This window comes from Bubalus bubalis, chromosome 23, assembly GCF_019923935.1.
Source record: "Bubalus bubalis isolate 160015118507 breed Murrah chromosome 23, NDDB_SH_1, whole genome shotgun sequence".
In the NCBI taxonomy this organism is placed as follows: domain Eukaryota; kingdom Metazoa; phylum Chordata; class Mammalia; order Artiodactyla; family Bovidae; genus Bubalus; species Bubalus bubalis.
This window is the reverse complement of record NC_059179.1, coordinates 5,022,450-5,048,582: the sequence shown is the minus strand read 5'-3', so window position 1 is coordinate 5,048,582 and position 26,133 is coordinate 5,022,450. Positions and strand designations below refer to the sequence as shown.

General features: G+C 34.3%; 1 protein-coding gene across 1 annotated transcript in view; it reads right to left on the bottom strand.

Annotated features, from left to right (window-relative positions):
• The window catches only part of PCDH15 (protocadherin related 15), a 1,798,632-nt gene that overhangs the window by 896,078 nt on the left and 876,421 nt on the right, over positions 1-26,133 (bottom strand). Inside the window, exon 5 of the mRNA XM_045164127.1 lies at positions 9,058-9,176. Coding sequence (XP_045020062.1) covers positions 9,058-9,148 — 91 coding nt within the window. The 5' untranslated portion in view covers positions 9,149-9,176. The remainder of the gene's footprint in view (positions 1-9,057; positions 9,177-26,133) is intronic.

Below are 26,133 nucleotides of genomic sequence, written 5' to 3'. Positions count from 1 at the left end.
TAAATAATCACTAACTGGGTCGTTCTGCCAGGTACTGAGGGAAACAAAAAGCAAATGAGACTTTCTGTGTTCAGAAATGTATACTCTAAACATAGAAACAAGCATTATTTGCCTTAATATAAAGGGGGAGATGGACATTAGTTACACCAGTTTCCTTGAGGTGTGATTGACAAACAAAACTGTATATTTTTAAAGTGCATAATATATGGCTGGATACTGATACACTGTAAAATGAATGATTTCCAGAACCAAGTTAATTAACATAACCTAACACAACCATCACCTCACATAGTTCCTTTTTTTTAGTGTGGTAAGAATACTTAAAATCCATTCTGGTAGCAAGTTTGCAGTATATAAAACTACAGTATTATTAACTATAGACACCATGTTGTACATTAGGTTCACCAAACTTATCCATCTTATAACTAAATGTTTGCACCCTTTAACCAACCTTTCCTCACTTAATATGATTAGTAACAACATGAAGGAGTAATGAGCAATTTGGTTTCAAGGTGTAATTAGAATTGAGCAAAATATTCTCTGAACAGGTCATAAAACAACATATACAATCCTCAATTCTTTTTTTTTTTTTTTTTTTTAGTTGGGTTAATTCTTTCTTTCTTTTTTTTTTTTTTTTTTTTTTTAATTTTATTTTATTTTTAAACTTTACATAACTGTATTAGATTTACAATCCTCAATTCTAAGATGTATGCATCTTAAATCAGAGCACCAGTATTCAGGATTGTTCAGGGTTTCCAAAATTTCCAATTCTTTACCTTGAAAAATAAAAATGTATCCTGCAAACATTTTCTGAGTACTTCACCCCAAAATCTTCAGCAGATTTTGCATTTGTATTCTCCCAAAAACACACACACACTATATGCACCTATGATTATATAAATCATCATATTGACTATATACCTCATTATTATTCTTGAATGAAATAACTGCCTCATTTTTGTTTCCCTAATATCTTTCATGGAGTTGATATTCAATAAAATGCAAACTAAATAAATGTTCTATACAGAAGTGAAAATGTGGTCTAGAGAAAAAGAATATGTAGAGTGGACATGTAATAATTTGAAAGTACTGTGAAAGGGAAGATAGAGAAAGCAGAACATGACCAAGGAGAGGACCTTTATAATTGTTAGAAAATATTCAAACTGGCTCATTATAAAATATGACTCTTTATGGAAATACAAACAAAAGTGGGGCAATTTCAAAATCATGACTAGAGAAAGGTAGAATATTCACCAGGAAGATCATGTCTGATATATAGACAATCAGAAAGAGTCAGTTCTAAGAATCACTGAGGAAAAGAAAGTTACAAGAAAAGTAGATCAATAATGTTGTTTGCTGAAATGCTACAAAATTATAGGATTTGTCCAAGAAAGTAGTCATTGGAGACTTTAGAGAATGCACTTTCAGTAGAGATGTGAGAAAACCCAAATTGCAGAGCTTAAGGGATATGGTGCAGAAGTCATGGTAACAAGTACGGAGATTTGATGGGAAAAGATCCAACTAAGAAAAGCCACTCTATTATGAGTTGTATCAGAGCCAAGCAAGATTATAATTACACTTCTGCTCAATTTCGATTTTTATTAAGAACAGTTAAAATGGATTCTACCTTCTCACACAATTTGGATGTGAGTATTTTATGTTTCAATGGGTTCATGTTTTTAAGGTTGTTAGAACTAGAGAGGGAACCATCTACCCTACTGGTGATCGCTAATTGTATTGTATTACTTATATAGTGAATTAGACCTACTTCTTTCCCTTTCTCAACAGGACAAATGAAAGTATCTGAAATATCAGTACTTAGCTATTCTATGGAGAAGGCAATGGCACCCCACTCCAGTACCCTTGCCTGGACAATCCCATGGACGGAGAAGGCTGGAAGGCTGCTGTCCATGGGGTCACACAGATTCAGACATGACTGACGTGACTTAGCAGCAGCAGCAGCAGCAATTCTAAGTTACCTTGGAAATAACATTTTTGGGGTGTGGGTGTGTGTATGTATGAGCACAGAGAAAAAAGTACACTAATTGTTCTTATGTTTCTCAGAGTTTATTTGTGTATTTACTTTTTGGACTCTTTAGCTCTCTGGCTCCCAGTATGTACAGATGGGCTTTAATCAAGTCTATTACTAGTGTTCAGAGAAACTACTGAAGCAATCCTTCTAGGCAAAGGGTCAGAGTATAGAGAAGTTACAAAGTTAACATTTTTGAACTTGCTTACTGAGAAATTGTTGCTGAAACAAGAAAAGATATATGCCTTTTCAAACCTCTGCCCTAAAACAAAATCCAATTTGGAGGTACAGGATCTACAAGATTGCTCACCTTCAAAAAAGAGGAAATAAGAAATCCAAGTGTGGGTACAAACTAAAGCAGAAGACACAGACAAGCTTTTATCTGGAAATGAAATTTAGAAAATTTTACTGGAGTAAGTACAGGTGTGAGAGTTGTACCTTAAAGAAGGCTGAGTGTCGAAGAATTGATGCTTTTGAACTGTGGTGTTGGAGAAGACTCTTCAGAATCCTTGGACTGCAAGGAGATCAAACCAGTCAATTCTAAAGGAAATCAGTCCTGAATATTCATTGGAAAGACTGAAGCTGAAGTTCCAATATTTTGGCCAATTGATGCAAAGAGGCCAACTCATTGGAAAAGACCTTGAGCTGGGAAATTTTGAAGGCAGGAGGAGAAGGGGACGACAGAGGATGAGATGGTTGGATGGCATCGCTGATTCCATGGACATGAGTTTGAACAGGTTCCAGGAGATGGTGAAGGACAAGGAAGCCTGGTGCGCTGCAGTCCATAGGGTCAAAAAGAGTCGGAGATGACTCAGTGACTGACAACCACAGCAAAGCACTGAAAGTGCTGTTTCTTGGCATATTAATCTAAATATCCCATAATAACATAATTTAGATGGCATATATATATATATATATACATATATATATATATATCTCTCCAAAAGTTTATAAAGCTTCAAGAAAAAATGACAAACACTCAGAATTTAAAAACTCAGCCTGTAGAAAAAACAACAAAATTACTCTGAAAAGTTGAATTTAACATCTCTGAATAAAAATACACTCTGTAAGATGGAAAAAGTGAAAGGGGTAGATAAGAAAATATGCCTTTATTATATTAAGATTAAAATTTGCATAAAATATATGCTATGTGTGGTTTCAAAATGTGTTATCTATTATGTATGAGTGTGTGCATGTATATTGTTCAATTTCTCTCGATGTGTGCTGCCTTAAGAAATAATATTTAAATGAAAGATGTTTCAGAGACAATCAAGTTCATTGAAAATTACTTAGGTATAGTCTCCATTAATCATCTTTAATTATAATTGAAACAGATTCAAAAGAAATTATTGCATTGTAATATGTTCAGAGAAATAAAATCAGTCCTGATATTCATTGGAAGCTGAAACTCAACACTTTGGCCACCTAATGCGAAGAGCCAACTCATTGGAAAAGACCCTGATGCTGGGAAAGATTGAAGGTGAGAGGAGAAGAGGACAACAGAGGATGAGATGGTTGGATGGCATCACTGATGTGATAGACATGAATTTGAGTAGGCTCTGGGAGTTGGTGATGGACAGGGAAGCCTGGAGTGCTGCAGTCCATGGGGTTGCAGAGTCGGACATGACTGAGCAACTAAACTGAACTGATGTTCAGAGAAATATAATGTTAACTAGAGGAAGATGACCTGAACTAAACTTTTAAATAGCAAACTGAAAAAAAAATAAAATTTATAAACATTCCCAGAATAATACTAGGGGGACCATGTGTATCCCACAAATAGACCAGTACAGTCCATGAGGCAAGGATGTTGCTATAATGGTGCCCTATGTGATAGTCTGTAATAGTCTGGAAACATGAACAATTAAGATTTTTTAATTCTTCTTGCAGAAGTGTTAAGTTTATGTAGCCAGTTTTTCTTAAGGTATCTAAAGGGGGGAAACATCAGTCTAAGAAACATAAATGTTTCAGCTCTTTGGGCGGTTTTATTTTCCTTATAATGCTATTATTAGCATTGCAATTTGTATGTCATTATAAGTGTATTAGTATAAACCATTGTCACTCTACTTTTTGACCTCTAGACATACTTGATAAAAATGAAGTTTCCAGGCTCAAATGTCAGATCTTAGAAGATTTTAGTCTCAGACATTAAAATACGTCTATACCTTTAATCAGAGAAGGCGATGGCACCCCACTCCAGTACTCTTGCCTGGAAAATCCCATGGAGGGAGGAGCCTGGTGGCCTGCAGTCCATGGGGTCGCTAAGAGTCGGACACGACTGAGCGACTTCACTTTTACTTTTCACTTTCATGCATTGGAGAAGGAAATGGTAATCCACTCCAGTGGCTCTTGCCTGGAGAATCCCAGGGACGGGGGAGCCTGGTGGGCTGCCGTCTATGGGGTCACACAGAGTCGGACACAACTGAAGCGACTTAGCAGCAGCAGCAGCAGCATACCTTTAATGGTGACATATCTATCTCATCACTGACTTTCCATGGATAAATGGATTACCTAACAAGCATAACAATATACCTGGAAATGTTCCTCAATTTTCATTTCAGGGTTCATTTAAATTAATAAGCCCTCCAAGGAAAGAATATAGTCATTAATACTTAGAAAAATAAAATGGGGACTTCCCAGTTGGTCCAGTGGTTAAGGATCCACCTTTCAATGCAGGCAAAGTGAGTTCTATCCCTGGTTAGAAAACTAAGATCCCACATACCATGGGGCAACTAAACCCGTGTGCTGCAACCTCTGAACCTGCACACTCTAGAGTCAGTGCTCTGCAACCAGAGAAGTCCATGAACCACAGTGAAGAGTGCTCATGCCACAGTGAAGACCCAATACAGCCAAAACAATAACAATAAAATGAAGTGCAATTTAACAAAGTTAAATCTTCAGAGAAGTGAAAGTGTTAGTTGCTCAATCATGCCCAACTCTTTACAACTCCATGGGCTACAGCCTGCCAGGCTCCTCTGTCCATGGAATTTTCCAGGCAAGAATACTGGAGTGAGTTGCCATTCCCTTTTCCAGGGGATCTTTCCAACCCAGGGATTGAACTTGTGTCTCCTGCATTGCAGGCACGTTCTTTACCATCTGAACCACCAAGGGAGTCTTCAAGGTGTTCAGTAAATATGAACAGATATAAGGGAAGTATATATAAATTGTGCACAGGAGCACAAAGTACTTATTTTAAAATATATATATATATATATGTATATAAACATATAAAAAGAAACAATTATTTATACATAATTGGAAGTAACAATATAAATAAATATAAAAAATATTTTAGTGAACACTGGTGATATGTCAGATAGTGTATTAAACTACATGAAAGTGAGTTTCAGAGAGTTATTCTTAATAAGAAAATAGCCTTAGGAAGTATTAATATATGACTTTTTGAGATTGTAAACAGCATCTCTTCAGATAGTTGCTCTGGTTGTGCAGTATATAAGGATTTCATTCACATCATAGATATATGCTAAGTTACATAATAGTTCAAGGGCAGGATGGAAGATTTTTGGCTTCCAGGCTGAAAGCCTGAGCAATCAGGGAGAACACTTTCCTTAAAAAAAAAAAAAAAAAAAAAAAACAACTTATGTTGACTTTCATGGTCTGCACACACTTAGGTAATCTCTTTCTAACTCTCTCTCTCTCTCACACACACACATACACACTCACACACTTATTGGCACATATATTATTTTATAGCTTCTCTAACACTCCTACACTTTGATTCAAAGTTAGTTATAATGCTTTGATATATGGTTGTTTGTAAAGAAATACTTTTCCTATCTGATCATGGTAGTATTACCTAGTCAATATGGACAATCTGAAAATGTAAAGTAAGTAATAAAAAATGAAAACAAAACTTACCCCTTATATGCCATTTTCCTTCCTTCCTTCACTTCTTTCCCTCTCTTTCATAATTCACTAATTCATTCAAAATCAAAACAAAATAAAAAACACAAATCCCATGGACAACTTGGTTTTTTACCTCATTGTGAATAATATGGTAGGATAAGGAATATGGTCTTAATATCTTTTATCCCACATAATACATAATTTAGCAGATAGCCTTGCCTCCTCTGCTTCCAATGGCATCTCCTGTGCAGGCTCCCCACATTCGATTTGGGATCACAGCACATGTTCCCATTTCAATAAAACTGTCAGGACTGATAATGAATTAAACTGTATGCTAAAATATCAATCCTAATACTTTCATATTGGGCTAGATTGGCTACTAAAACTATAAATCAATTATTTTTTCCAATATTCTACTGGCTAGCTAAATTCTAACTTTTAAAATTTAATTTAATACTATCAATCTCAATTATGTATTTATTCTTTCTTAAATCTGCAGTTATCAAACAAATGGAATCTTCATTACAAATAGGTCATCTGCAAATTTTATTATTGAATCTAAAAACTTAACCTAACACTTCGAGAAACATTGAATGACTCAAAAATTTGCCCAATTTCTTAAGTAAGAAAATTTTGAAAACAACTATTATGCAGTAAACTTTTCTTAGAAGCTGATTCACACATGTGGATAATACTAGAATATTCCATTTCATGATAAAATATTTCTTGAATAAACAGTATTTTTTTCCTTCCAACTTCCATATGCCTAAGTAAGGAAATAAACAGAATAAACACAGGAAACCTTTTATTTGAAAGTCCAGGAGAATTCTATTCTTTAACATAAGAAAAATATAAACTGCTATACTATAATAGCCTTAGGGTATTTAAAATTTTTCCACCTTCATATTTCTCTATCTTAGATCCTAACTATGTATAGAAGTAAGGTGTCAACTATCAGATAGTCTACTCTAACCAGTAAATCCAACCAGTAAACCTCTTAAACTTTTTTTCACACATTTCTGTCATAATTAGGATTATCACTACATTTTCCTTAAGTCTAACCCATACCTGCATTCTCAAGCATTTGGATAAGAAAAACTGGCTCAAGAAATCCATATCACATATTTCAGGTTTGTTATTTTGTGCGTTAGCCATGCTTTGTTTACTTCTGATTTCATTCCTGCATCATATGTTCTCAAACTTTAATAGGGATTTTAAAAAACAGTAGCTGTGAAAACCGTTTTCATGAACAATAAAATAAAAGTGATGTCAGAGTCCCTTACTGAGGGAGACCAGAGAGAAGTAGGTGACCTACAGGGATGAGTTATTACTTCTGAGGGGGCATCAGAGGATGCAAGTATGGAAGGAATGCTGAAAAGCACATACTGTTGAGAAACCTCTATAAAAAAAACTACACAAAATTTTTGTTTCTTTGCCACAGTTCTGATCCTTTCAGTCTTCCTAGGTGTTGAGCAACTTACCTCCAGGAGGAAAGAACTAAAAAGGCTTTCTAAGTGTGGCTGGAAGGTTTTCCATGAGGGCAGTGAGGGGGCAGCCTTACTGTGAATCTAACTTGGCAGGTGTGAAGCTATACTCTTCTTCAGAAATTTACTTCATGGTCAGTGGTGACCTGATGATCTTATTTTGGAGGCTATCAATACAAGCACATTTACAGAGACCAAGAGCTGAAATGAACTTATTAAAGAAACTAATTTATAGCATTACAGGTTAAACCAGGGATGATTTCCCTCAATAACCTAAATTACATTGCTAAAAAGTACAGGGTTTGTGAAAGTCTAATATGAGCAATGACAGTCCTTCCATCTCAGTGTAAACACTATGAATAAAAATAGAATGCCTTATGGCATGAAGAAATATTAACACACTGATTTGCCATCTATTCTTGAGGCATAAATTAAAATGTATTATTTTACTTTAAAGTCATGCATTTTTAAGTTCCATTGATTTTCATTTTTGCTTTAAAGTAGCAATTACATTATTTATTTCTTACTACACTTTTAACTTTGTTGTTAGACTGGAGACTCACAATCCTTATAAATGGCAATGACAGGGACATTAAATTCAGATGTACTTGGAGTAAACACTGTGCTAATTAGCTGAACTTTCCAAGGGATTAGGCTGTTGACTTTATGAAAATAGTTGATATTGTGAATTATTCTGCAAATCCCTAGAGGCATGATTTTCTAACTATGGAGGACCGAGAGTGCTTTAATATGTATATAATTTGAACACTGTATGGGGGATAAAGTCAAATTCATTTATCTATCATCAGATTATTTAATTTAGCCAAGCAAAGCTCACAAAAAACACACAAAAATCACAATCTTTGATGTCTCTAAGAGCAAATAGGTAACATGACAACAACAGATGACTAGTAAAAGTAATAAGCATAATAATAATAACAGAACAAAACATTTTTCTTGAATAGGGAACTTCTAGGATGGGAAAATTTATCCATTTTTCTTCTGAGAAAAATAGAGAGATCTACATTCCCATTAAGTAGTATTCAAAGACAGACACCGTCAATAATGAAATATCTAAGACAGGTACATTTGGGCCATTGCAGATATAACATGTTAAATGGTTCCATAGAGCTTGATGACTAATGTATTTTTATCAAATGACTGAGTTACTATTAAGGAATGACTCAAAGTCTAATGCCAAGTCTTTTTTACACTTTTTCACTCTTTCCAAATAAAATAGTGAGGGCATGAAACCCCCCAATTTAAGTGCAAAAATCACTTATGACATCCACCTTTGACCCCTTCAGAGATCTCTTCTCATAGGGAATTTTGGTATTTTTCATATTCCTAATTTTATCCAAGGCTACTGTTTGTGTTTGTCTAATGGTTAGCAAATAGAATTTCATGTTGTTTATAACAGTTAGGCATTATTTTAGTGAGAACATGTAAGTGTTCAAATAGAGGCTGAACACTGGATTTTCTACCATATTGCAATCCTTATTAAGAAACAAAGTGCATCAGATGTTACTTTTGTAAAATTATTTTAATTAAATTATTGCAAGGAGTCACCAACTTTTAAAAATGAACTACAAATTAGCATTATCCGTTTCTATGATGTGCTGCATTTTCCACAGAAATCCCGGCTAACGCTAAAGGCCAGAGTGAAAGCACACTTACCGTCATCATATTGCCCCAAGCAGACTGTGAAGAGACAACCAAGGGTAATCCCTGAAGCGAACCATTTCCAGAGAGAAGACTGTTGGAACATCTTCTGTCGAATTCCACACAAGGTTGATCTGAAATAGAAAGATGGAAAAAGAAATATTTGACAAGTTCATTAATCTGTTATAGGTAAACACACCTGTCACAGCACAGAAAAGCCTTAATGACTTCATAGTTAATTACCTGTGCCACACTATCCATTATCAAAGTAGCATAATTGTTTAATGTACTAGAACTCATCTACATGAGTTTGCAGATGAGAAATCTCTAAGAAAAGACATCCATTCTGTTATTTACTTTGTAAGCAAGTAAGTTGAGATGTTAACATACTGATGACATTAGAACATCTTTAAAATTGAGACCCTGTGAGTGAATCAAATGCCAAACAGTTTAAGTCACTGGATTTATCCTAGGTATAGAACAATTCAATTATAACATGGAAGTTTTTGCAATTACTTAAGATGTTAAGCTGTTGGTGTCCTACATAAAATTTCAATAGCCATTTGTCTTATGGAATTACGTAGAAAAACCCATCATCAAAACAGAAATTCATTTTTAGTAGAGTGACAAGAGATTGACTTAACTATGTCATAAAGACTAAGAATAAGCCACCAGTTTTTACCACATCTGTCTTTGGAAGCATTTGCATTAATTTCATTTTAATTCTTTTGTTTTTCTTTGCAATCTGCCAGTAAATAAAGAAATTGAATGAGGTGTTAGTGGCCTGTGAGCAGATGGGCCAGTTTTCTATCTCACCAGAAAAGAAAGAATGAATTAGCCTAAAGGGGCAAGAGAGGCCATGAAGGCTGTGATAGATGGAAAAGTGCAGGGTTTTTCTGGAGAAACATGGGAATGTAAACCAGCGTTACTGAGTCTTCTGATTTTCCAGAACATGATAAATTTCTGTTTCCCATAGTAAATTTCAAATTTCCACATGAGACTGCTGAGTGTTTAGATGGTTGTCCAAAACTTTTTAATGACTAAAAGCTTCTGGCAGGTCATACTGTCTTCTAAGGTCCTTCAGTTTACAACTCCTGACAGGGATTCTCTCTACTAAACTACTCATGGGTAAGGTCCTTCAGAATGCACAAAGGAAATAATTTGAATTTTACTTTTGTATATATTTTGCTAAATTTGTATTTCTGCTTTATTTTTGTGCATTTTATAAGGTTTATTTGCACAATAGCCTGCAAAATATGTAATTTATTTAAAATTATATTAAAATTACAAGCTCAAACAATTTTTATTCATGGAATGAAAGTGAAAGTGAAGTTGCTTAGTCATGTCCAACTCTTTGCAACCCCATAGACTGTAGCCTATCAGGCTCCTGCATCCATGGGATTCTCCAGGCAAGAGTACTGGAGTGGGTTGCAATTTCCTTCTCCAGGGGATTTTCCCAACTCAGGGACCAAACCCGGGTGTCCCACATTGTGGACAGATGCTTTACCATCTGAGCCACCAGGGAAGCCCATAATCATGGAATCCGTGGTCCATAAATTTCAAGTCACAGAACTAGATCATAGACCTCTAAAATGGAATCTATTCTTCTGTGTTTCTTCATCTTAATAAAAAGAGTGTTCTTTTTATCTAACTCTCACATATTTTCCCCCTCTAACTGGCAAAGAACTCAGCTTCTACTTTTACAACTTCTAGACAAAGATAGAGCCCATCATTAAATATCAAGCAACTATAATGATACATGTTTATTACAGGAAAGGAAAAAATAAAATTGGCAAATGCTAGTCATTTTAAGAGCAGTTTATTAGAGTGGGGCTTCTTTTTAAATTCAAGTTCTTCAACTTCCCAGTTATGACGGAGCAAATGAAATAGCATCTCTGTCTCACTTACCTCATTATTAACACGGAGATACAAAAGTGCCTACCTCATAAATTTATTTGGAGGATTAAATAAGTGGCTATAAATACATGCTTAGAAGAATACCTCAGAGTGAGCACTCCACAAAGCTTAACATGAGTGTTTTTGATTCAGCATCTATGAAGTCTTCAAAGTGGTTAAACATACATTTTCTCAACTCATCTTGAGTGAAACCTCTAAGGTAGGTATTATTGTCTCTACTCTGTGGAGGAAAGGATATGCTCACATGCTCAAGGTTACAAACTCATGAGTGGCGGAAGTGGTGGTGAAGTTTGTAAGCTTGAAATTTCTGCTCATTCCATTACAAAAAAGGACAAAAAAAATTTCATGAGAGCACATGGTTCTAGTTTCAAAATACATGGAGGCCCAGAATAGCTTGCTGCATTTCTTTCCTGTATACTAAGGAGAAATATTGCATGCTTCTTCCCAAACCTGAAGAATATATAAGATTTGTGCAAATAATGGCTTCAATTCCTCTTTCTTTTTCTAAAGAAATGTTACAACATTAAGAAACAGGAAACAGTGTTTAAATTTTAAAAATAAAGGGAAAACACTTAAATGATATTAGAAAAAAATTTTTTTAAAAAGCAATATCCATTTTCTTTACTAGTTTTACACTCTCTAGAATTGCAGGCAAAGTTCTTACAGGTGCTTTCAAACAACATTCTAACATGGTATTGTACTTTTATTATAAATTCCATATTGAACACTGCCTTGTTCCTTGAGTGGAATATTTCCCTCCAGATCTCCTTGGTCAGTAATACTATGCCCTATAAACCTAGACTGTGCTCGATTCTAAAAAGAAATGTAGCTGACCTATAAATAATGTCATTGCACTTGTTTTTTTGGAGATGATTGACTACCATATTCAACACTGTTATTGTTAATAAAGACATGGTTTTGCAATAGTAATTTGAAAACACAGTTGATCCTTGAACAACTTAGGGGTTAGGAGCACCAATCATCCCCCTTCCTCCAACCAAAAATCCAAATATCTCTGCATCAAATGACTTACCCAAAAGCAGTAAAATAAAACAGTTTGGATAGAATCAAGACTCTAGGCTGCTCTCAGTCCATGTATTGTGATTCCTGGGCTTCCCAACTGGTGCTGGTGGTAAAGAACCCGTCTGCCAATGCAGGAGACATAAAAGACGTGGGTTCAATCCCTGGATTGGGAAGATACCCTTGAGGAGGGCATGGCAAAGCACTCTAGTATTCTTGCCTGGAGAATCCCATGTACAGAAAAGCCTGGTGGGCTACAGTCCACAGGATCACAAAGAGTCAGACACGAGTGAAGCAACTTAGCACACATACATGCATTGTGATTCCCTAATCAAACACAAATTTTTCCCCACACTTAAAGATTTGCAAAATAAAATTACAGATGCTAATTTTACTGAAAAAAACACACAGATAAGAGTGAACCTGTGCTGTACAAACCCATGTTGTTCAAGGGTTATCTGTAGTATTCTACTGTCAATAATACTGGGGGGGAAAGCACATTTTCCAATTATGTTATAATCTTTTACATAAGTGGTTTCAGTTTCATGATATTTACTATATATTTTCTGTAGTCTTTGGAATATTTTACTATTATTACTAAAGACACAATATATTGATTTTGAGTTTTACATTATTTGTTTGATAAAGCTACCAGACACAATTCATATTCATTTCTCTGGCATTGAATATTCTCAGAAATTCAATTATTCAACAAGCATTTATGGAGGGTCTATGAGGTACCACTCACTCTAATTGACAGATGGAACTTATCAATTTAAAAAAATGCATATCCCTGCTTCTATGAGTCTTACATTCAGAAAATGGAGTAAGGTTATATGAAACAAATAATTGCATTCTGTTAACACAGCTGCAGAAAAACTTGACAAGGAAAGCATAACTATTTCAGTAATCCTTACTGAAAGCACCCTTGATGGTATCTAGTACCTTGAGGGTAGATTACTGTTCATCTCTTGGAGGGAGGTAAATAAAAGGCCTTTCACTTTAAAGTATAAACACAAAGTCCGTCAGTACACAGTGCTTTACTCTTTCCCTGCTGATCCCTGCCTTCTGGAGTCTGGGTTGGTTGTGTTGAGACATGGCAAAAGCAGCCAAGGTTAACAGTAGCTTTCCCTCTGGTACATTTTTGAAAATGCTAACTCATTTTTTTAAGGCTCTGCCCTGACTGCTACATGAAAAACCACTAATTTCTTTGAGGTATCAAAGTGTGGATACCAACACCATGATGAGAAATCCCACATCAGCATTGTGTCAGAAAGGAAGCTGGAATCTCCCAGGGAGCTGAGAGAGGAACATGAGCATTTCGCCCTTCAACAGTCTGTTCAGTCACACTTTGGTACTTTGCTATCACTGACAACATCTAGATAGAGTTATAATAACAAAACTTGTCACTTTTATACTGCTTATAGGAAATGTATACTATTTACTTCCTAGAATATGCAAACTCTCTTTCAAAGCACCCTTAACTATGAAATTTAAAATACAAGCCTTTCCAAAGTCACCACATCTGACCACACCATATATGAATTTCCTTACTGCTTGGTGGAAAATCTTTCTTTTACTTCACTGTTGTGGGAATAAACAAGAAGGTTTTCATTGCTAGAGAAAACAGTTATCATTCATAAGCATGACCTGATGAATCAATCTTTATCTTTTTTCTTTGTAATATGCACTTTCAAAAAATAACATTTCAGAGCCTTTATGATCTATTCTCTTTTTCTATATATCTCTTCCTATAATTTTAATATATTTTATTAAATATATATTAATATATTTATGTTTAGGACTACCCTGGTGGCTCAGACAGTAAAGAATCTGCCTGCAATGCAAGAGACATGGGTTCGATCTCTGGGTTGGGAAGATCCTCTGAGAAAGGGAATGGCTAACTACTCTTGTATTTTTGCCTGGAGAATCCAATGGACAGAGGAGTCTGGTGCACTATATAGTCCATGGGGTCTCAAAGGGTCAGACACAATTGAGCAAATAAGCATGCACACATGCATGTCACATTTATAAAATATACTATCCTTATAAAAGTATATATGCAAAGTAGAAAATATATTTTATTTTTTGAAGAATAAAATATATTGAAATATTTATATTCATATTACACCTTTATTCATAAAACTATGTAAATATTTATTTTATTTAACTTTATACTATATTTATATGTATACTATATATAGATAAATATTGATCCTATATATATATCTTTTTATTCATTAGCTTAATTCTGTTGCAAGGACAGAAATGGCCAGATTGCCCCTGACAGAAAAGTTACCTGTGTTTTCATCAGGCACTGTGAGAGCTAAGGTACCTCTCCAACCTGGCCCAAACTAACCAGACTTGCCTAATCTTTGATGGAGCTTACAGTCTGACGTGCCACAGTGCCTGAGTTTACCTTTATTGCTGTTCACTTTAAAATGTATATTTGTTCGTGTTCACTCTCTACGCGTGTGTTCATAATGTATAAATATATGTGTATATATATCTACATATATGTGCATTCATAATACATGTGGTGTGTGCACACACATGAGCATGTACGCATATGCTGTCACTTCAGTCTGACTCTTTGCAACTCCATGGACTGTAGCCCATCAGCCTCCTCTGTCTGTGGGATTTTCCAGGCAAAAAATACTGGAGTGGGTTGCCATTTCCTACCAGGGGATCTTCCTGACCCAGGGATCAACTCTGCATCTCCTTTCTCTCCTGCATTGCACTGGGGTTCTTTTTTCTAATATATATATATATATATATATATATATATATATAAATGCTGTCTTCCTGTTTTCACTTTTAAATGTATATTTGTGTGTACTCTTCCTGTGTGCATTGATAATATATATACTCCTTCCCTACCTCCCTTCCTCCTCTCTTCACCCCATCTGACACAATTCAATATGCATACATACAATCTCAATCTAATGGAATCAAAGTTGATAAAAAATAGTTTAAAAACTGAGGAGAAGAAATCCATAAGAACTTATTTCACTAACAGTGTAACTGTTCACAGAACATGTGTTGGATTAGAGTTTTAACATTTTAAATATTACTCAACATTTGTAAACATTAAATGAGAATAATTTCACTCAAAATACATTTCCTAGAACCATATGATACAAACAAGAAAAATCTAAGTTAGATACTCTTCTTCTACAAACTTTGATGGATCTTAACAATAAAGAGGGCTTCTCTCATAGCTCAGCTGGTAAAGAATGGGCCTGAAATGCAGGAGACCTGAGTTGTTCCTGAGTTGGGAAAATGACATTGGAGTAATGACCTAAATCAAATCCCTTATAATTACACAGTGGAAGTGATAGGATCTAGGGAATCGATCTGATAGACAGAGTGCCTGAAGGACTATGGACAAATATTCACAACATTGTATAGGAGGTGGTGATCGAAATCTTCCCCCCCAAAAAAGAAATTCAAAAAGGCAAAATGGTTGTCTGAAGACGCCTTACAAATAGCAGAGGAAAAAAAGAAAAGTTGAAAGGCATAGGAAGAAAGGAAAAATATACCCCTCTGAATGCAGGATTCCAAAGACTACCAAGGAGAGATAAGAAAGCCTTCCACAGTGATCAATGCAAAGAAGTAGAGGAAGACAATAGAATGGGAAAGACTCGAGATCTCTTCAAGAAAATTAGAGATACCAGAGAATATTTCATGCAAATATGGGCACAATAAAGGACAGAAATGTATGGACCTAACAGATGCAGAAGATATTAATAAGAGGTGGCAAGAATACACAGAAGAGCTATACAAATAAGCTCTTCATGACCCAGATAACCACAATGGTGTGATCACTCACCTAGAGCCAGACATTCTAGAGTATGAAGTCAAGTGGGCCTTAGGAAGCATCCCTACAAACAAAGTGGGCCTTAGGAAGCATCCCTATAAAACAATTCCAGTTGAGCTATTTCAAATCCTAAAAGATGATGCTGTGAAAGTGCTGCACTCGATATGCCAGCAAATTTGGAAAACTCAGCAGTGGTCACAAGACTAGAAAAGGGCAGTTTTCATTCCAATCCCAAAGAAAGCCAACACCAAAGAATGTTCAAACTACCACACAATTGCACTCATTTCATATGCTTAGCAAAGTAATGCTCAAAATTCTCCAAGTAAGCCTTCAACATTATGTGAAACTTGAACTTCCAGATGTTCAAGCTGGATTTAGAAAAGGCAAAGGAACCAGAGATCAAATTGCCAACATCCACTGTATCATAGTAAAAGCAAGAAATTCCAGAAAACAACATCTACTTCTGGTTCATTAATTACACTAAAGCCTTTGATGTGTGAATCAAAACAAACAGTGGAAAATTCTGAAAGAGATGGGAATACCAGACCACCTGACTTGCTTCCTGAGAAATCTGGTTGCTGGTCAAGAAGAAACAGTTAGAACCAGACATGGAACAATGGACTGGTTCCAAACTGGGAAAACTGTAAGTCAATGTTATATATTATTACCCTGATTATTTAACATATATGCAGAGTACATCATGTGAAATGCTAGGCTGGATAAAGCACAAGCTGGGTCTTAGGAAGCATCCCATCTCATTAATGAAGATTGTTGAGAGAAATATCAATAACCTCAACCGATAGACGTGAGTTTGAGCAAGCTCCGGGAAATTGTGAAGACAGGGAAACATGGCATGCTGCAGTCCATGAGGTTGCAAAGAATCAGCCATGACAGAGAAACTGAACAACAATAACAACAATCAAGAACTTAACATGTCCATAGGGGTTTTTCCTTTTCAAATGGTAGTTTTAATCATAAAACTCTAAATGATGGAAGAAATGACTCTGGGTTTTCTTTTTGGATAATACTCCTCATCAAGGATACAAACTACTGATAAACATAGCTAGCTTATTCAATTTACATATAAAAATTATATCCTATTACAAAAAGCTAATATTCAATATAACCAAGATATATGTTATAAGATATATGCTATAACATATAAGATATATGTTATAATAATCTATTCATACTAGTTGGCTTAGTAAAATATGAATAAATTAAAAATTAAAAAGGAAGTAGATTTCACTACCTGTGTCAATTATGACTGGATATTCTTTTTAGTGTTTATACACGTATTTACTCAATAAGAATTTATTGTATATTTATCGCATGTCAGATACTCTGCTTCTACTGAAGAAATAAATCAATTTGGTTTCCTCACAATGATTTTGCTATTGAACAAGAAACATATTTCATATTTTTTGTTCAGTATACAATTTCAAAGAGCACTAGTAGTGATTCTGCATAAAAGGAGTTTTAAATTTTAGTTTCCAAATTTAAGAGATTTGCTTTCAATCTATGCTTTCTGAATTAGCATCTAAATACTAGTCCTAGACATAAATATATTTATCATAATCTTAGAAAAATCATAGGAAAAAATAAACTTAGCTTGACAAGATTGAACATCAAGAAATGGAAAAAGCACAAGCATTGTTTTATCTGTGGAATGTTTGACTTAAGAACATAACCAAATAAGTCTGAAACTGAATAAAGCTCAGGCAAGCGTATGCATGATTTTCAAAGGAAACTTGAAGGAGAGTTCTGTGTAATGTCATTCTCAGACATAGAAAACAGATGATTTCAATATTGTTGTTTGATGAAAGTTAAACATCGCTAGAAATATGAATAAATTAATAAACAGATTATTTTTCTCTTAACATATGTCCATTCACAAAAATAAAGATATTAAGCCAGTAAAGAGAGATTACAGTTGAAACTGTAAAAATTGCAGTGCCTTTTCCTGAGACATTATAATGAAAGTCCTAGTTTGGGATGCGAGACTCTTATGATATATTCCTAGCTCTGTCACCTCTGTGTCATATGAATGGTTAATTTGTGAGACTTGTGAGACTCCATTTAAATTTAGGATAATAAAATTCATTTCATTCCGCTATAGTCAACAGATGACAATTTTAACAACAACAACAAAAATAGGAGTACTAAAGAGTATTTACTTTTAAAATTCACTGCCTAAGTGGTTTATTGAGTGCTGATTCTGGAAAGTGTATTTTATAAGATATAGAAAATATGGTAGCATAAGAAAAAAATGAAGGGAAAAAAAGAAGAAAGGTTGGAAGGAAGGGAGGGATGCAGAGAGAAAGGTTTATGTGAATTTTTCTTTAACAGGATGTGTGAGTCACACCCTAAGGTGTCCCACAATAAACCATGCACTTGTATGATCCCCCACCTCACCCCATTGAGTGCAGATGAAGTCTGTGGCTTTGCTTTTAGCTCATAGAATACTGCAAAGATAATGTAAAACTATCCCCTTGGTTCAGTTAAATTATATAAGACTCACCATTAGCACAGTGGAGAGAGAATTTTCCCTCTGAGATTTAAGAAGCAAATGTTAACATTGTAAACTGCCTATGAAGAGGAACATATGCCAGGGATCTTGTACCTGAGGGTGGCCTCCATACAACAGACTTCAGTTATACAACCAAAAGGAAAAGAATTCTGCCCATAAACTAAATGAGTCTAGGATCCTTTCCGAATCAGTCCTATAGATGAAAATGCGGTTGGCAGGCAATTGATTGCAGCCTTGTAAGACACTGAGCAGAGGACCCAGCTAACTGGTAGTGGGACTCCTGACCCAGCGAAACTGTGAGATAATCACTGTGGATTGTCTTAAGCCATCAAGTTTGTGGTAATTTGGATGTAACAGTAGAAAAGTAATGCATAGGAGGATCTGAGGTAAACATGGCATATGTAAAACATTCATCAGTTTAGTGTTTGTTCTGAATTTTAGATAACAGCTGCTTATGGGATTGAGGATGGAATCGTACATATTAAACAAAACTAAAGGGGAAAACACATTCAACAAGGAAGAGAGTTGTCTTGCACAAACTAATGGCTGTAGTTTCAATGAAATGAAGTGTATGGGGTGCACAATTTTCAGTGTTGTGGTGCAACACTTGAGCATTTCTATGAGTTGCCTGCCTTTTTTCATGGACGTCTTCTGTACAAACATTACTTTCCTGGAGTTGCATACTATCTCAGCGCATATACAGAAAATAAACACAAACTACTTTGTATTGTCTTTGCAGGAATTTTCAAATAAGGTACTCAACAAACTGAACTAAAAATATGTCATCTTTTATAATTTTAAACAATAGACTATTATGTTAAGGACTAAATCTGTAAGTTTAATGTTAATGAAAATGTTGGTACAGATTGATATTTTTGGTATGATAGATATTACTGCTATTAAAAACATTAAAATATGATACTAATTTAGGTAAATATAGGTAAACAAATAATAGACTGTTCTGTTTAATTTCACTTTGTGCTTTTCTTATTTTTCCTAAAAATGTATAAGTAAAATTTGTAGTTTGGTGTAGTTTCAGAAATATCATCTCAAATATAATGTCAATTATTTGTTTAAATAGGAGAAGAAATACAGCTAAGAAAGTATTTTTAAATATCTCTGTTTTGATATAATTATTTTAAGCTTTTCCTATTTATGTTATAAATTTATATGATTAAAGAAGTGCTTGATGTTCTCAACTGGCATAAGTACCAAGATGAATGATTTGACTTAGAAAATTAACTGAATATACAAGAGTCATGTAAGCCCTTTATTTATGCTACAGAATCATCAAGGTTAATATGACCTTTCCTGAAGAGACAATATTTCAAGGTAATGAAATTTGAATTTCAAATTGAATTTTATTTGATCCTACAGAACCTCTGGCAAATAGGAATTTCTCTAGAGACTAGAAAAATAGTCATGTTACAATTTTATATCAAAATATAGTGAAATTTTATTCAGCTGAAATGATTTAAAAAAGATATAAGATTGAAAATATTTTTCACATTTGGATGCTTTAAAATCATAGATTTGAATTGAGATTATTAAGTTTTGAATACTTAACTATTTTGTTGAAAACAAAATGCATAAAATTAAGTTATGGGTATGAAAAGACTTTACAAAGAGGAAATACTATTGTATTTCCAATCAATCAATACACTGTAAAGTCTTTAAGGCACCGTGGCATATATTTTTTTTTTTAATGATGGCCATTTAATAATGACTAGGCTGGAGAATAAAGTATATGCAAGACAAAACATAAAGAATAGTATGTAGTAGAGAAGAGGAGTAAAGATGGTTGTTCTACAGGAGTATGGGTGGAAATGTCACAGGTAAATTGTCAAATACTATTTCATGAATATAATGGAACATCCATAGGGCACTGAAGTCTGAATAAGAACTTGATGGGAAAAAGGAAGAGGAAAAAAAGTCACTCAGGTAGGAGAAATAAGATTCAAGACTAGAGGAAAAGAAATAAGATTTAAAATTAGAGGATTAAATGTAAATATTAACTAAAGATAAAATCTACATATGGAGTTTCAGGCGATACATTGAAAGTATACCTCACTAATCAAATATTACTGAAAACCTAGCTAACAATTTTTCGTGTGTTTTTTGTTTTTTTAATAGTACTAGTGATGTACTGATATGTTTAAAAAGAAGGTGCGTGAAGAGGATAAGTAGATTCACCTGGTAGAAGTATATAGCACGGATTTGAGGGGAATAATGAATGACAGACTAAGTGCTTTTGAATACTTTAATTACTTCAGTTTTATTCTGTTTAAATATGCCTAGCAAGTTGCTCAATATTTGCAGGACAGCTAAAATAAGAACAACATTAGCTGGTTTTAGAGCATTCTTTATAAAAGATAGTATTATAATTGTAAAATTCTGTTCTATTTACCAAAGGTAACTCAATACAATTATTATTCTTTATGTTTGAGAGGAAAACACAATTTAAATAATTTTATGTTACTCATAGAGATTGTACTTTATGAGTAATGAAATGTCAATATACCCAATGTATAAGTACACTGATATGAGCAAAGCATTTAATAACCTATCATAATGTCTATTTTTTAATGAGTTTTCATAGAAAAATCTCTAAAAGGATGTGAACATAAGCCGTATAACACTATTTCTTTTGAAATGGCAAAAGCAATGAAAAGTGATAAAGATTCCTTTAAGAGGAATTTTCAGAAAATAAAAACAAATAAAAAGCATGCATAAACTATAGTTTTTTCTACTTAATTGGCATTCTTGTCCAATTAAACAATAATCATAAAGTAACTTTTTTGACTTTAGAATTACTGCTGAAGTCCAAAGTTTCAAGTTTTTAATTGCTACTTATAAAGGATGCAGTGTAACTTTCAAAAGTATGAAAAGTCTCCTATTTTACATGATTCAGCAAGATGTTTCTCTTAGAAAAAATATCATTAAAGAGCACTGATTTTTATGTAAATTAATAGCTAAAAACTTTTTTTGTTTCTACTTTCCAGTTTCAGACCTGGGTGAATAAATCAGAATCGGGCATCTTTTGTGGATAAAAGTAAGTAGAAATCTTAAGATTAGAAACTTATTAGTGTGATGTCCATGGGAAAAGATGAAATGAGATATTATAGATGATTTTGAAGCTGCAATTTTAATAATGATAAGGGTAGAGTGAAATGAATAGCTGAAGAAGAAACAAATTTCATCCCTCTGTCCAAACCCATTAATCTGTCAGCATGTCAAAAGTATATTTTACTAATAATTCATAACAGTGGGTATATGAAGACTAAAAGATAATCAGATATAACACTGGTGGGATGAAAATTAGTGTTAAGTTGTAGAAAAGAGAAATTGGAGAGAGATGATGTGTCTAGTGAGTTTTAGGCTGCACACATTAAGTGTAAGTAGCCACAGTTCTTTAGAGAAAAGATTGCAAATGAGTAAGATTCAGCAGTACAGTTCAGTTCAGTTCAGTCGCTCAGTTGTGTCCGATTCTGTGACCCCATGGACTGCAGCATGACAGGCCTCCCTGTCCATCACCAATAAATAAGCAGGATTTAATAAATAAGGACAATATACAACCTTGATGTAATCCTTTCCCAATTTGGAATCAGTCTGTTGCTCCATGTCCAGTTCTAACTTTTGCTTCCTGACCTGCATACAGATTTCTAAGGAGGCAGGTCAGGTGATCTGGTATTCCCATCTCTTGAAGAATTTTCCACAGTTTTTTGTGATGCACACATCAAAGGCTTTGACGTAGTCAGTACAGCAGAAGTAGATGATTTATTGGAGCTCTCTTGCTTTTTTGTTGATCCAACAGATGTTAGCAATTTGATCTCTGGTTCCTCTGCCTGTTCTAAATCCAGATTGACTATCTGGAAATTCAAGGTTCACGTACTGTTGAAGCCTGGCTTGGAGAAGGTTGAGCACCATTTTGCTAGCATCTGAGATGAGTGCAATTGTGTGGTAGCTAGAGGATTCTTTGGCATTGTCTTTCTTTGGGATTGGAGTGATAACTGACCTTTTCCAGTCCTGTGGCCACTGCTAAGTTTTCCAAATTTGCTGGCATATTGAGTGCAGCACTTTTGTAGCATCATCTTTTAGGACTTGAAATAGCTCAACTGGAATTCCATCACCTCCACTAGCTTTGTTCGTAGTGATGATTCCTAAGGCCCACTTGACTTCACAATTCAGGATGTCTGGCTCTAGGTCAGTGATCACACCATCGTGATTATCTGGGTCGTGAAGATCTTTTTCGTACAGTTCTTCTGTGTATTCTTGCCACCTCTTCTTAATATCTTCTGCTTCTTTTAGTTCCATACCATTTCTGTCCTTTATTGTGCCCATTTTAGTCAGGTATGACCTAAATCAAATCCCTTATGATTATTCAGTGGAAGTGAGACATAGATTCAAGGGGTTAGATCTGATAGATAGAGTGCCTGAAGATCTATGGATGGAGGTTCGTGAGATTGTACAGGAGGCAGTGATCAAGACCACCCCCAAGAAAAAGAAATGCAAAAAGGCAAAATAGTTATCTGAGGAGGCCTTACAGATAGATTTGAAAAGGAGAGAAGTGAAAGGCAAAGGAGAAAAGGAAAGATAAGCCCCTTTGAATGAAGAGTTACAAAGAATAGCAAGGGGAGATAAGACAGCCTTACTCAGTGATCAATACAAAGAAATAGAGGAAAGCAATAGAGTGGGAAATGCTAGAGATCTCTTCAAGAAAATTAGAGATAACAAGGGAATATTTCCTGCAAAGATGGGCACCATAAAGGAGAGAAATGGTATGGATTTGGAGATTAGTTGTTAACATTTATTTCCCTTAGCTCAGGTATGCGTATGTGTGCAATGTATACATATACACACAAGAATACACATGATATATATATTATATTATTATATGTATCTAGATAGATATAGTGGATGGATATATATGTATATGTATGAGAAAACTGAGAAAAATACACAATAATATCAAAAGATATGTTTTTTCAGGAATCAGATTGCCACGGACAAAATTGGGTAATTTATGTTGGAGAAATTGTAAAGAAACAGGCATGTTCTCAAACATTTCTGTGAATGTAACTGCTATAAATTCTATTGGAAGTAATTTGGAAATTATTTTTTGGAATTTATTATTTGGAAACTATCATATAATAAAATATATATGTTTGATAGTAATTCTATATTAAAAATTATTGTACAGATATATTCACATATATTTCCAGATAACTTTGTTTGAAGTATATGGATATTTACTGAAGTATCATTTATAATACTAAGAGACTGGGAATAGTTAAAATGCACAATGATAATAGCTAGATAAATATGTAAATAAATAAAATTCTATAATATGGATCGAGTATATGATATATACCTATTTTTTACAAGAATCATCTTTATACTCCAAATTAGAAAGATTTTCAAACACATATTGTTAGAGAGGTAAAGAATTTGCTTAGGTTAATAAAGCCTGGATGTTTATATTGAATTGACCCAACTTATACCTTTTCTTAATAGAAAGTTTAATAACAGTCATATGTTCCACTTGATAAAATATATATAAATATGTCTGTTCATGATTATTTTATATAAACTCATGAGATATTCTATTTAAAATCACAAAAAAAATGTATTTTTTCTTACTGGCATTGATGAGTTAAAACAAAAATGCTTTTATACTCCACTGGCTAATACATGTATATTCTCAGAAGAGAAGCCATTTAATATCTCAACATAAAGGAAATTAGTTTTATTTCTTCCTTTAATCTGTGCAACATAGAATATATAAGAATAAAAAGTAGCTTCTGAACATTTCAAACTTTTTAAAATGAATTTGTCATAAAGATGCTTCAAGTTTCATTTTCTACACTTAAGAAATACTCAGGAGGTAAGGAAATTATTTAGGTCAATACCACCTGGATATTTAAATTAAATTTTCAAAATTTGCATTTTCTTTCTTTTTTTTTAATTTTTTTTAAAATTTATTTTATTTTTAAACTTTAGATAATTGTATTAGTTTTGCCAAATATCAAAATGAATCCGCCACAGGTATACATGTGTTCCCCATCCTGAACCCTCCTCCCTCCTCCCTCCCCATACCATCCCTCTGGGTCCTCCCAGCGCACCAAGCCCCAAGCATCCAGTATCGTGCATCGAACCTGGACTGGCAACTCGTTTCATACATGATATTTTACATGTTTCAATGCCATTCTCCCAAATCTTCCCACCCTCTCCCTCTCCCACAGACTCCATAAGACTGTTCTATATATCAGTGTCTCTTTTGCTGTCTCGTACACAGGGTTATTGTTACCATCTTTCTAAATTCCATATATATGCGTTAGTATACTGTATTGGTGTTTTTCTTTCTGGCTTACTTCACTCTGTATAATAGGCTCCAGTTTCATCCACCTCATTAGAACTGATTCAAATGTATTCTTTTTAATGGCTGAGTAATACTCCATTGTGTATATGTACCACAGCTTTCTTATCCATTCATCTGCTGATGGACATCTAGGATTTGCATTTTCTTTATAGAAAATCTAATAGTAACAATAATACGCACCTTATCCTCAAGTCAAATATTTATCACACTGCACTCCCTCAGAGAACAGAAGTTTGTATGGGGCTTCCTAGATGGCGCTAGTAGTAAAGAACGACATGAAGTCACTCAGTCGTGTCCGACTCTTTGCGACCCATGGAATGTAGCCTACCAGGCTCCTCTGTCCATGGGATTTTCCAGGCAATAGTACTGGATTGGATTGCCATTTCCTTCTCCAAAGTAGTAAAGAACCCACCTGCCAATGCAGGAGACCTAAGAGAAAAGAGTTTGATCCTTGGATCTAGAAGATTCCCTGGAGGAGAGCATGGCAACCCACCTCAGCATTCTTGCCTGGAGAATCCCATGGACTGAGAAGCCTGGTGGATTACAGTCCATAGAGTTACAAAGAGTTGGACAAGATTGAAACAACTTAGTAGGAGCATGAGCATGAGAATAATATCTCAAGATACGTTTACAGAGAAATAGAAAAAAAAAATCATATCTCTATAAGAAGTAGCAGCATAAATAATTCAGCAATTCCCTTATTGTGTTCTTATGCTTAAAATCATATAGCACTTTTTAATTGAAAAATGTTTATGTTAATTGTTCAACGTGAAACAATAGAACTGACAGGAAAACTAATTAAATTTCTGTTATCCCAAATTTAGTTTCATTGATACAGTGCCAGGATATAAATTCATGTCTCACTATTTGGTGCTCTTTTCTCCCTATTTCCTTGCATCCATCTTTCCATCTTTTCACTCTATTTATGTAATCCTGTGGTTTCTACATCAGAAGTATATCTTGGCCTCTTCTATTTCAATCTACTTTACTCCATATCCAAACAAGTCACCATGAATATGTGTGTGTGTGTGTGTACATATATTTCATATACAAAAGCTATATTGTCCCTCCTTATTAGATTCTTGTATGAAAATCCAAATCTGAGAGGTGTAACCCGATCTTAATAACGTGCCAGGTTGATGTATTTTAGAAAATTAAAATTATCTGCTACTATTAGTAATTTGACTATTATATCACGTTTTTTATTGTTGTTATAAACCTCTGCCTCTATGTTGGGCTTCTGCAGTTCTGTGGAGTTTTCCATTTTGTTGTTGTTGTTCTCTTTTTTAATTGTAATTTTTAATTTTCCAAACCTGTTATTATTTTTTCTACACGTATTCTTTGTTTGCTTATCCTACTGTTCTTTTCCCCTTGCAGTTAATCTTTAATATATATAAATCTTCTTTATCTACCTCTATTTAATTT